Genomic DNA, 13,152 nt, shown 5'->3' on the forward strand with positions numbered 1-13,152 from the left:
TAAGAAAAGGGCAATCTTCCTTTTCTTATTAACCTTACTTTATTTATTCTTTTTTTTTTTTGACAGAGTTTCACTCTCGTTGCCCAGGCTGGAGTGCAGTGGCACAATCTCGGCTCACTGCAACCTCTGGCTCCCGGGTTCAAGTGATTCTCCTGCCTCAGTCTCCCGAGTAGCTGGGATTACAGGTGCCCGCCACTAAACCCAGCTAATTTTTGTATTTTTAGTAAAGACGAGATTTCACCATGTTGGCCAAGCTGGTCTCCAACTCCTGACCTGAGGTGATCCGCCCCCCTCGGCCTCACAAGGTGCTGGGATTACAGGCATGAGCCACTGCACTGGGCTGAATGGATTGGATTTTAAAGCACACTTCAGGCAGAGGGAATAAGGGAACTGTCTGAGTAATGGTGATGAAGAAAGAAAGAATTGGCCAGGTGCGGTGGTCATGCCTGTGATCTCAGCACTTTGGGAGGCCGAGGAGGGCGGATCACCTCAGGTCAGGAATTGGAGGTCATGTCAGCTTGGCCAACACTGTGAAATCTCGTCTTTACTAAAAATACAAAAATTAATCAGGCATGGTGGCAGGCACCTGTAATCCCAGCTACTCGGTGGGCAGCGGTTGCATTGAGTCGAGATTGTGCTACTGCGCTCCAGCCTGGGTGACAGAGAGAGACTCTGTCTCAAAATAAAAATAAATAAATAAATAAATAAATAAAAAGAATTGTATTTGATGACTTGGTGAGTCAGTTAGCATAAGACATGTGTACCAGGGAGTAGTATAAAACTACAAGTTTGTTTAGCTTGGAGTTAGAGCAACTTGATTGTCGATTTTATTCCAGAGGCAATGGGAAGTGTTTAAAGTTTGTGATGCTGTCTGAACTATACTATAGGAAGCCTATGGTGGCAGGATGAATTGAAGGCAGAGGAAAAGGTTTCAACAGTCCAGGGAAAAGAAAAGGAGGACCTGCAACTAGGTGTTGGCACTAAGGATGGAGCTTTGCCTAGATTTTCCCTTCATAGATTCTTCTCTTCCTGAATGGAAACTGATAAAAGGAAATTCTTCTGATAGTAAATTATGTTGACTCCAAAATCAATTCTAGATAAAGGCGATTAAATTGCAAACCCAGGATGTCTGGCTGAAAGGTCCCTGCATTCAAAGATATTTTCCCCTTTACAGGAGCACCTGATAAATATAGCTCACTAATCCTTTATGCTTTGTGGAAGAGCCTGGAGGGGGATCGAAGGCGGAACTAATACTTACTGACACACCTGGGTCTGCAAACTCCCAAAACCGAGGCTCAGAATTAGTAAATTAGGGCAGGGCACTTCCTTCTTTGGAAGGGAAGTTCCTATTTTCAAAGTTCTTCCAACGGAACTTTTACATTAGAGAAGTGTAATTGACCGAGAAGTGGAAGTGACCGGGAACAGCATTTCTGTTCCCTGGGCGGGAGACAGAACCCCCTCGGGCAGAGCCAGTAGCAGGTCAGCTTCTGAGGGGGCCCTCATGCTGGCGGCGCGGACCTGTGGTGCAATGCTCCGAATAGGAGAATCTTAAATACATGTTTGAGACTCACTTCCCAGAAACGTAACTAGTCTTCACGAGCCAAAAAAAAAAAAAAAAAAAAAAAAAAGGAAGTACTTTCTTTTCAAGAGGTCAAAGGGCCTGGAAGAAGAGCTACTGGCTTGAGTGTCTCAAGCCTTGCTGGGGGCCTAATCCGGCTGGAACAGGCCGCAGCATTCATATTCCTGTCCTTGGTCGTGTCTTAATGAAGACTTGAATAAGGGGTGGAGAAATAACTTTCCTTTTTCTCCCACCATCCTCCCACAGTGTAAATAAGCAAATAACTCGAATCTCCATTTCGTCATTTGTCAGGCGTGGGGAAAGACTTGACATCAAGACTTCCATTCCATCGCCACTTGTCTTAATTTAAACATTCCCATGACCCACTCCAGAAGCGCCAACCTCCCGCCCACAAGGAGCATGGAAGTCTCGGTTTCTGACTACTGCGCAGACTCCACCTTGGACCTACCCCCACCTCCAATCCCCCGCCGCTCCTTTCCCCGTTTCTCCAGCAGAGGGCGCAGGCCCGAAGGTTCCGCCGGCCCCGCCCCAGCCTGGCCCCGCCCCACCTCCGGCGTAGGGGCGGGGGAGACGGGCACGGAAACCTCGCTGCGGCTTTCCGGGAGTTGTGGGCACGCTGGCTGCTCGGAGCCGGTGGCCCGGGGGTCGTCGCTGCGCAGTCTGGCCGCGGCCGGCCGCTTCCCCGAGCTCACCAGTAAGCTGGTCCGCCTCCGGGACGCGCGCCCCGCCCGCCTCGGGCTCGCGCGCTCGGAAGGGGCGCGTCCCGCGCTCTCCCGGCACCGCCCACTCCCCTCCCCACGGCCGCTCCTCCCTCAGCCCGGATAGCCGGCGGCGGCGGCGGCGGCGGCCGGGAGAGGCCCCTCCTTCAAGCCCTGCTTCTCTCCCTCGCTCGCAGTCCAGCCGAGCCGGCGGACCCGCCTGGGCTCCGACCCTGCCCAGGCCATGGCCGGCAACGTGAAGAAGAGCTCTGGGGCCGGGGGCGGCGGCGGCTCCGGGGGCTCGGGCTCGGGTGGCCTGATTGGGCTCATGAAGGACGCCTTCCAGCCGCACCACCACCACCACCACCACCACCTCAGCCCCCACCCGCCGGGGACCGTAGACAAGAAGATGGTGGAGAAGTGCTGGAAGCTCATGGACAAGGTGAAAGGCCTGCGGAGCGCCCGCTGTTGCAGGGTGGGCGTGGGCGGAGGGCCGCGGGGTGGGGAACGAGCGGACGGAGGAAGCGGGGGAGGGGACGTGTCTGGTGAAGCCGGGGAGGCGCGGAGCCGGGGTGACCGGCCGGGGGATGGGGGGCGTGGGGGCGGGGACGAGGCCGGGAGGGTGGGGGGCGGCGTGGGGGAGGGGCTGCCGTTGGGAGTCGGGGAACGCTGGGGTGCCGCGTTTGGGGTAGCCAGACAAAGATGGAGTGGGGGCTGGGGCGAAGGTTAACTGGGAAGCCAGTGGGGCGGAAGTATAATGGGGGGTGCGGAGTTTGGGGCTCTGTGCAGGGTGTAGGGATGTAGGTCACGGAATTGGCCTGGGAGGTTAGCAGGGAGGGCGTGAGGAAGAGTGTTTGATTTACCGGCTGGGGCTCTTGGCTGGGGCTCTTGGCTGGGTGAGATCTAACCAGGGAATTAGGTTCCTGGGCTCTGATTGAGGAACCTGGCTGGGGTCAGGACAGCTCCGCAGGGAAGCTGTGCTTTGGGTGAGAGTATAGTGCCTTCTCATTAAGATGTAACCCGAAGATAAAAGACATAGGGATGTTTAAGTGGGACAAGGAAATAACTTTCCTCCACATCTAGCGCCAGCTCAAGTTTTTTGTTACCCTCAGAAACACTGGATTTGATCCATTGCTGGTGCTGAGATATGCACTGATTAAACCACAAGTTCTGGTTAGAACTATTATCTTCTGAAAGATGGACTGGCTGAGCCTGTTAAGCAGCAGCAGATTCTGACTTCTTAATAACTTCCTCCCTACTACACCGCTTGAGCTGGGTTCTTTTTTTCTGGTAACGGTTCTGACTCCTTATTACAGGTCCTGACTTTAAACTTGTTCGATGAGCTTCTTTGATTACGCTTGTTTGTTTGTTTTTTGCAAATGCGAACAAAAATAACTCCTTTATATTTAGCCAGTAAGTTTGTCATTTGGGAGACTTTTACTTCCTTATAGTTGTTTCTATATAATGAAATGTAGTTAGTCTCAAGTAATTAAGTGTTTAAGCAGTCAGACGCTTTGGTAGAATTCAGTACGTTTTCTTGGTATTTTTCATATTCATTAATTACTTTGGCAAAATTCATATTGCGCATGAAAAGTGATTAGAAGTATCTGGCACGTTCTAACAGAATGGTGTTATTTCCTCCAGGGTAAAATTTGGTTTTCTTTGGTTCCTCTCTGGGCCTCGGTTCCTCTTCTGTAAAGTTCTTCATGGGCTGTTTTGGACTAGAAACCGCTAATACGATGATTATGAAGCGCTTAGCCAATGTAATGTGCAATTCAAATGCCTAATAAGTCCTGTGTGTGAATTAACACTCCTGTAGTGCGTGCCAGTGGTTTCATAGCTACCTTTTTAGGGCTGGTTTTTCTCATGTTAAATAATTGGTATTGTAATTAATGACACAAGTATTTTTGTGTTGATTATATTGGTAGTGTAGTACTAATTTTATTATTAGAAATTATAATAAAATCCTTACAGAAAGTTTAGGTGCGTAAAGGAAACTTTAAATGTGTCGCCTCTTTTAAAAAAAGCGCATCGGAGGTATTCAAATGCTGAAGTTTGTTAGTTTGCTTTTTAGGGATATATCGTTAAGGACTAAAAAATTTCCTCTGGCATAGAAAAAAATACCTTTATAATGAGTGTCTCGTATCAGACATGTGGGTGCAGTACAATCAAAATTGTACTGATTAGTGACCCCTGCTTAAGAATAATCTCTTTATTAAAGAGATTCTGTATTCTGTTTTTTTTTTTTTTTCTTGAGATGAAGTGTCTGCTCCTGTTACCCACTGGGCCCGGCCCTCTATTCTAAAAGAATAAGAATATTCTGTATTCTTATTAAAGTGTTTCTGTAAATACAGAGTAAGATATAGGTAGTCCTATTCTACAAGGTAGCCCAAATAAAATCCTCCCTTAAGTCTTACTCCTTCATCTATTTAAAGTATGTGTATTGAATTTTGATTTATTCAGCAGAATGTTTAATTATTTGGGAAGAATAAAGAGGACTCAAAGTTTCGACTCAAATTGCTTTTCAGGTTTGATAGTTTCACAGAAAGTAGGCTTCTAGCTTTTCCATTCCAGTGTAGGGAGAGGGATGTTTTATTTTTGTATTACTTGCCTCAGAGGTTGGTTTTAGTACTATCTCCTCCCCCTGTATCACATATTTCTAGTTGCTCTGAAAACGTAGTATTTTCTGATGTGTCAGTCTGATAGGTTTATGCTGCTTTCCAGATCTTTGAATACCTCTGTGATGTTACTAGATTGCACGATCTCTTTTACCCTTGATGTTTTGAGCATAAGGTTTACTCTTTTTTCACTTTATTTTTATTGTTGAAAGTCTTAAATGTGTCACCACACCTGGACTTCAGGTGCTATAAGTGGTGAAGAACCTACTGTCAAATCCACAGATGTCCCACACATTTATTTCTTTTTAACAAAATTTTTGGGCCGGGTCCCATGGTTCACACCTGTAATCCCAGCATTTTGGGAGGCCGAGGTGGGCAGATCACTTGAAGTCAGGAGCTCCAGACCAGCTCTGTCAACATGGTGAAACCCTGCCTGTACTAAAAAATACAAGAATTAGCCAGGCGTGGTGGCAGACGCCTGTAATCCCAGCTACTTGGGAGGCTGAGACAGGAGAATCCCTTGAACCTGGGGCAGAGATTGCAGTGAGCCAAGATCATCGTACCACTGCACTCTAGCCTGAGCTACAGAGCGAGACTCGGTCTCAAAAAAAAAAAAAAAAAAAAAAAAAAGTCTGTTTAATTCCTTTGAATGACACACATTTAGTTCTTTTTTTTTAATTTAAATTTTAATTTTTTGAGACAGAGTTTCACTCTTTTATGCACAGGCTGGATGCAATGACACGATCTCAGCTCACCGCGACCTCCGCCTGCTAGGTTCAAGTGATTCTCTCCTGCCTCAACCTCCTGAGTAGCTGGGATTACAGGCATGTGCCACCATGCCCAACTGATTTTTTTTTTTTTTCCTGTTTTCAGTAGAGACAGGGTTTCTCCATGTTGATCAGACTGGTCTCGAATTCCCGACCTCAGGTGATCTGCCCCCCTCGGCCTCCCAAAGTGCTGGGATTACAGGTGTGAGCCACCACGCCTGGCCATACACACATTTAGTTCTAAGTCACCATCTCATACCTGTTTTATCTTTGTTGTTGAAGCTGGATGAATATTATTCCAGCCAACTCTTAATCAGTTTATTGAATTAGCACTGGGAACTGTTAGTCTCTTTCCTTCCCCCAATATGGGATCTATACAGATGGAAAAATTGCATAAGACATGGGTTCTGGTTAACATAGGCCCGATTTCCTAATCCATTATGGAACTTAAACTTACTATTGGAAAAATGTTTGTGCTAGAATGCTTGTTATTAAACTAAAGTTAGACAGAGCCTCTGGTTTTCTTTTTGCCACCCCAGGATATTGTAATAAACATGTGCATAAGTACTTCTATGCAAAGAAAGTCGCTAGTAAGCCAAAAGACAGTTGGGCAGAGAGGAGAGGAGTGGGAAGTGAAGAGAAAAAGTCACCTAAATTGGCCTTAAACGTATGCCGGGCTCACACCTGTAATCCCAGCACTTTGAGAGGATGAGGTAGGTAGATCATTTGATCCCAGCTTGAGCCCAGGAATTCCAGATCAGCCTGGGCAACATGGCGAAACCCTGTCTCTGCAAAAAATACACATGTTGGCCAGGCATGGTGGTACCTTCCTCTAAGTTTGAGCTGCTAGGGATGATAGCTTGAGCCTAGGAGATCGAGGCTACAATGAGTTGTTGAGCGAGCCACTGCACTCCAGCCTGGGGAACAGAGTGAGACCCTGTCTCAAAAATAAGTAAATTGCTTTAAATGTAAATTTAGAAGTATCAAAGTGTTTAATTTGATAAGAGAGTTTATTTATTTGCTCTGTCACCCAGGCTGGAGTGCAGTGGCACGTTCTCAGCTCACTGTTTCCTCCACCTCCCAGGTTCAAATGATTCTCGTGTCTCAGCCACTGAGTAGCTGGGATTACAGGCATGCGCCACCATACCTGGCTAATTTTTCTATTTTTATTTTTTACTAGAGACAGATTTTCACCATGTTGGCCAGGCTGCTCTCGAACTCCTGGCCTCAGTTGATCTGCCCACCTCAGCCTCCCAAAGTGCTGAGATAACAGGCATGAGCCACCATGCCTGGCTCAATTTAGTAAGAGACTTTACATTCCGTTATGAAATAGAACAGAGGTTGGCAAACTTTTTCTGAAAAGGGAGGTTTCAGAGCCATTGTAAATACCGTAATCCTCCATTATCCTAGGGGATATGTTCAAGACACCCAGTGGATGCCTGAAAACCCTGGATAGTACTGAACCCTGTACATATACTATGTTTTTCCTATACATACGTACCTATGATAAAGCTTAGTTTATAAATTAGGCACAGTAAGAGATTAACAACAACAATAATGAAAGAGTACAATTACAAAATACACTGTAGTAAAAGTTATGTAAATGTGGTCTCTCAAAATATCTTATTGTAGGCTGGGCGCGGTGGCTTATGTCTGTAATGCCAGCACTTTGGGAGGCCGAGGCAAGTGGATCACCTGAGGTCAAGAGTTCGAGACCAGCCTGACCAAAAAGGTGAAATCCTGTCTCTACTAAAAATACAAAAATTAGCTGGGTATGGTGGTGGGTGCCTGTAATCCCAGCTACTTGCGAGGCTGAGGCAGGAGAATTGCTTGAACCTGGGAGGCAGAGGTTGCGGTAAGCTGAGACTGCTCCATTGTACTCCAGCCTGGGCAGCAAGAGTGAAACTCCATCTCAAAACAACAACAAAAAATCTTATTGTATGGTACTGCAGGTAATGGTAACCTTAGATATGGGGAGATTACTGTATTTTAGGCTTTGCTGGGCACACAGTAAGTCTCATGTTCTTTGTTGTTATTGTTACAACTCTTTTTATTTTTATTTTAGTTTTTTTTTTGAGACGGAGTCTTGCTCTGTCTCCCAGGCTGGAGTGCAGTGGTGCAATCTCGGCTCACTGCAAACTCCACTTCCCGGGTTTACGCCATTCTCCTGCCTCAGCCTCCCGAGTAGCTGGGACTACAGGTGTCCGCCACCACACCCGGCTAATTTTTTTGTATTTTTAGTAGAGACAGGGTTTCACCATGTTAGCCAGGATGGTCTTGATCTCCTGACTTCATGATCTGCCCACCTCGGCCTCCCAAAGTGCTGGGATTACAGGCTTGAGCTACCACTCCTGGCCACAACTCTTTGTATTTTTTATTTTTTGAGGTAGAGGCTCACTCTGTCGCCCAGGCTGGAGTGCAATGGCATAATCTCAGCTCACTGCAACCTTTGCCTCCTGGGTTCAAGCAATTCTTTTGCCTTAGCCTCCTGAGTAGCTGGGATTACAGGTGCCCACCAGCACACCCAGCTAATTTTTGTACTTTTAGTAGAGATGGGGTTTTGCCATGTTGGCTAGGCTGGTCTTGAACTCCTGACCTCAAGTGATCCGCCCACTTCAGCCTCCCAAAGTGCTGGAACTACAAACATGAGCCACCGCGCCCGGCTGTTGTTATGACTCTTTAAAAATGTGAAAGCCACAAAAAAAGGATACAGGTGATAATTTGCCCACTCCTGAAGTAGAGCATCTATTTTAGGTTTGAATTTTATTTTCATTTTATTTTATTATTATTTTTGAGGTGGAATTCCACTCTTACTGCCCAGCCTGGAGTGCAATGGCGCGATCTCACCTCACCGCAGCCCCTGCCTCCCAGGTTCAAGCGATTCTTCTGCCTCAGCCTCCCCAGTAGCTGAGATTACAGGCATGTGCCACCATGCCTGGCTAATTTTGTATTTTTAGTAGAGACAGGGTTTCTCCATGTTGATCAGGCTGGTCTCGAACTCCTGACCTTAGGTGATCCACCTGCCTCAGTCTTCCAAAGTGAGCCGCCATGCCCCGCCCTTATTTTTAATTAGTTTATATAATTGAAACATTAAGGTATTGATGATTTTTAAATGGGATATAGTTTGTTAGAAAAATACATTTAAAAGCATGAGCTTGAAAGAAAATTACATTTTTTTTTTTTTTAATTTAAAAAAATATTTAATTGCCCGGGTATGTGGTGGCTCATGCTTGTAATCCTAGCACTTTGGAGGCCGAGGCGGGTGGATCACTTGAGGTCAGTTTGAGACCAGCCTTACTAACATGGAGAAACCCCTTCTCTACTAAAAATACAAAAAATTCGCCAGGTGTGGTGGCGCATCCCTATAATCCCAGCTACATGGGAGGCTGAGGCAGGAGAATTGCTTGAACTCGGGAAACAGGCTGCGGTGAGCCGAGATTGCATCATAGCACTCCAGCCTGGGCAAGAAGAGCAAAACTCCGTCTGAAAGAAAATATATATATATATTTTATTTTTATTGATTATTATTAACTAGTATTTTTTTAAAAAAATAGAGACAGGATCAGGCCTGGCACGGTGGCTCACGCCTGTAATCCCAGCACTTTGGGGGACTGAGGCTGGGGGATCACCTGAGGTCAGGAGTTTGAGACCAGCCTGACTAACATGGTGAAACCCTGTCTCTACCAAAATTAGCTGAGCCTGATGGCTATGGGAGGCAGAGGTTGCAGTGAGCCGAGATCGTGCTACTGCCCTCCAGCCTAGGCGACAGAGCAAAACTCTGCCTCAAAAAAAAAACAAAAGAAAAAAAATAGAAACAGAGTCTGACAATGTTGTCTAGGCTGGTCTCAAACTCTCTTGGGCTCAAATAATTCTCCCATGTCAGCCTTCCACAGTGTTGGGATTACAGGCGTGAGCCACTGCGCCCAGCCAAAAAAGTATTTTTAAAAGATGATTATTGGCCGGGTGCGGTGGCTCAAGCCTGTAATCCCAGCACTTTGGGAGGCTGAGACGGGTGGATCACGAGCTCAGGAGATCGAGACCATCCTGGCTAACACGGTGAAACCCTGTCTCTACTAAAAAATACAAAAAAACTAGCCGGGCGAGGTGGCGGGCGCCTGTAGTCCCAGCTACTCAGGAGGCTGAGGCAGGAGAACGGCGTGAACCCGGGAGGCGGAGCTTGCAGTGAGCCGAGATCCGGCCACTGCACTCCAGCCTGGGCGACAGAGCGAGACTCTGTCTTAAAAAAAAAAAAAAGATGATTATTTCCTTCCTTCTAACTTTTCCTGCCTTACCCTATCCACCTTGCCTCCTGTGCCTCCTAAAAGCACCTTAGGAAACTTCCTGTATTTTGGAAGTGAGATGCACTTAGAATTTGCAAATTAGTATATAGCATTTAATTGGACTACTACTTAACTCCCTCCCTTCCTTACCTTCCTGTATCTGCACACTCAAGCATAGCGGTAGGTATTAAGTTGTTACACTCTAGGAGATTACATTACAAATTGTATATAAGTGATGTGACTATAGGTGAAATATGTCTGAAGTGATAAGGGTCTCTTAAGTTTATCTTCTCTGTGTGAAAATGTGTCAATATTTTTTCTGTATTTATCTTAACCTCTCAAGATTGTAAAGTCCTTGAGGGTAGCACCTGTAACCTGCTTATCTCCTGCAATAACCAGTTATGGAGCCTTCCATAATAGTAGATACTTTGTAAGTTTTTTCGTTTTGTTTTTATTTTTTTAGAAAGGTATTTATTTATTTATTTTTTAGTACACTTGAAAGAGGGCCAAGTGGGTGACTTGAGACCAAGTGCCTATTTTTATTTTTATTTATTTTTTAGTAAAGAGACAGAGTCTTGCTCTAATGCCCAGGCTGGAGCGCAGTGTCACAGTCATAGTTCACTGCATCCTTAAGCGTCTGGGCTCAAGCCATCCTCCTGCCTTGGCCTTCCAAAGTGCTGGGACTATAGTCACAAGCCACTGCACCCAGCTAGTAGTTGGCTTTGTGGGCCCCCAAGGAATAACTGCATGGAAAAGGTATGGAGGGGGGCATCCATCTTTTCTTTTTTTTTTCTTTTTCTTTCTTTTTTTTTTTTTTTGAGAGGGAGTCTCGCTCTGTTGCCCAGGCTGGAGTGCAATGGCATGGTCTTGGCTCACTGCAACCTCTGCCTCCTGGGTTCAAGCAATTCTCTTGCCTCAGCCTCCTGAGTAGCTGGGACTACAGGTGTGTGCTACCACACCTGACTAATTTTTGTATTTTTAGTAGAGACAGGGTTTCGCTGTTCTGGCCAGGCTGGTCTCAAACTCCTGACCTTGTGATGTGCCCGCCTTGGCCTCCGAAAGTGCTGGGATTACAGGCATGAGCCACCACGCCCGGCGGGGGGCATCTATCTTAATTACATTAAAACTTATTTATTTCTTGCAGTAGCCCTTTGTTGGTATCATCCCTGTTTTATATATAAAGACATTTAGGCTCAGAGTGGTTAAGTAACTTAGTTAATAATGGAGCCTGTCTTGGAATGGTGGATTACCCACCGTCCTAAAAGTTCTTCCATACGTTACCTTCTCAGGTATACAACAAAGTCTCAATCACAAAAGCCATTTATTTAGAAAGTGACCTGTTGAGGTCACCTGCTGTATAGACCTCTGACTTATACAGCATTCCCCTCCATTCGAGGGAAGTAGACATTCTCTGTTTTTTTTAATTATTATTATTTTTATTTTTATTTTTATTTTTTTTGAGACGGAGTCTCACTCTGTGGCCCAGGCTGGAGTGCAGTGGCTGGATCTCAGCCCACTGCAAGCTCTGCCTCCCGGGTTTACGCCATTCTCCTGCCTCAGCCTCCCGAGTAGCTGGGACTACAGGCGCCCGCCACCTCGCCTGGCTAGTTTTTTGTATTTTTTAGTAGAGATGGGGTTTCACCATGTTAGCCAGGATGGTCTCGATCTCCTGACCTCGTGATCCACCCGTCTCGGCCTCCCAAAGTGCTGGGATTACAGGCTTGAGCCACCGCGCCCGTCAATTATTATTATTTTTAAAATTAATTAATTTATTTATTTATTTTGAGATGGAGTCTCGCTCTGTCACCCAGGCTGGAGTGCAGTGGCGCGATCTCGGCTCACTGCAAGCTCCACCTCCCAAGTTCACGCCATTCTCCTGCTTCAGCCTCCTAAGTAACTGGGACTACAGGTGCCTGCCACCACACCCGGCTAATTTTTTTTGTATTTTTAGTAGAGATGGGGTTTCACTGTGTTAGCCAGGATGGTCTCGATCTTCTGACCTCGTGATCCGCCTGCCTCAGCCACCCAAAGTGCTGAGATTACAGGCATGAGCCACCGTGCTGAGCCCCGGCTGACTAATTTTTATATTTTTAGTGGAGATGGGGTTTCATCGTATTGGTCAGGCTTGCCTCGAACTCCTGACCTCAGGTGATCCGCCTGCCTCAGCCTTCCAAAGTGCTGGAATTACAGGCGTGAGCCACCCTGCCCGGCCTTTTTTTTTTTTTTTTTTAAAGACAGAGTCTCTCTCTGTCACCCAGGCTGGCGTACAGTCTCGGTTCAGTGCAGTGAGTGGCATGATCTCACCTCCGCCTCCCGGGTTCAAGCAATTCTCTTGCCTCAGCCTCCCAAGTAGTTGGGATTACAGGCATGTGCCACCACACCAGTTAATTTTTGTACTTTTGATAGAGATGGGGTTTCACCATGTTGACCAGGATAGTCTCAAACTCTTGGCCTCGAGTGACTCACCCACTGTGACCTCCCAGGTGTGAGGGATTACAGGTGTGAGCCACCGTGCCTGGCCAGTAGACATTCTCTTGAATGACAGTAAGATAGTGTTTAGTACTATTCAATGAAGTATCTGTTGTCTACTTAAAAGGTTGGTGTTTCTTCAAATTGTGAGTGCTAGTTACTTTGTGTGGTGATCATAGAGGCTTTTGTATACTTTTCCAGTTATACTTAATTTATGTTGTCTACTACATTTTTTATTTTTTCTGATCAGATAGTTCAGATTGTAGTTTACTTTTTAGCTTCTGTTTATTAACATCTCTCTCTCCCCCGTTAGAGCTCCTTAGGACCAAGGCTTTGTCTTAACATAGTCCCTCATTTTCTGTCGAATGAATTGAGGGGATCTGGTAGGGAATTTTTTTTTTTTTTTTTTTTTTTTAAGCGAGTGCTCTGTAACTCGCTAAAAAAGTAACATTTACTGAATGAGGGTTTACCTCATAAAGGTAGTATATAATTATTGTAAAACATGATTTGTGTTTTATGCCTATGAAAAGCTCACCCAAAGGATGTAAGATTCTTCATAATTCCTTAATGTAAAACAGGAGACGGTTGGGTATTTCATGTAATCAGCAATAGGATTTTGAAAGGCATGTAGAATAAAAGTAGGGTTAGGCCAGGGAAAAAGATTGTATGCTCTCTTCATTTTGTGAGTTTGGTTGAAGTTTTTGCTGATTCTTGCTATAGGAAAAAAGTTATTTTTAATAT

At 45.8% G+C, this 13,152-nt stretch overlaps 1 protein-coding gene across 1 annotated transcript in view; it reads left to right on the forward strand.

Moving 5' to 3' along the window:
- The first annotated feature begins 2,391 nt into the window (after positions 1 to 2,391).
- The window catches only part of CBL (Cbl proto-oncogene), a 104,095-nt gene continuing 93,334 nt past the window's right edge, over positions 2,392 to 13,152 (forward strand). The window contains exon 1 of the mRNA XM_050759373.1: positions 2,392 to 2,719. Coding sequence (XP_050615330.1) covers positions 2,522 to 2,719 — 198 coding nt within the window. The 5' untranslated portion in view covers positions 2,392 to 2,521. The remainder of the gene's footprint in view (positions 2,720 to 13,152) is intronic.

This window comes from Macaca thibetana, chromosome 14 (genome assembly GCF_024542745.1).
Source record: "Macaca thibetana thibetana isolate TM-01 chromosome 14, ASM2454274v1, whole genome shotgun sequence".
Lineage (NCBI taxonomy): Eukaryota > Metazoa > Chordata > Mammalia > Primates > Cercopithecidae > Macaca > Macaca thibetana.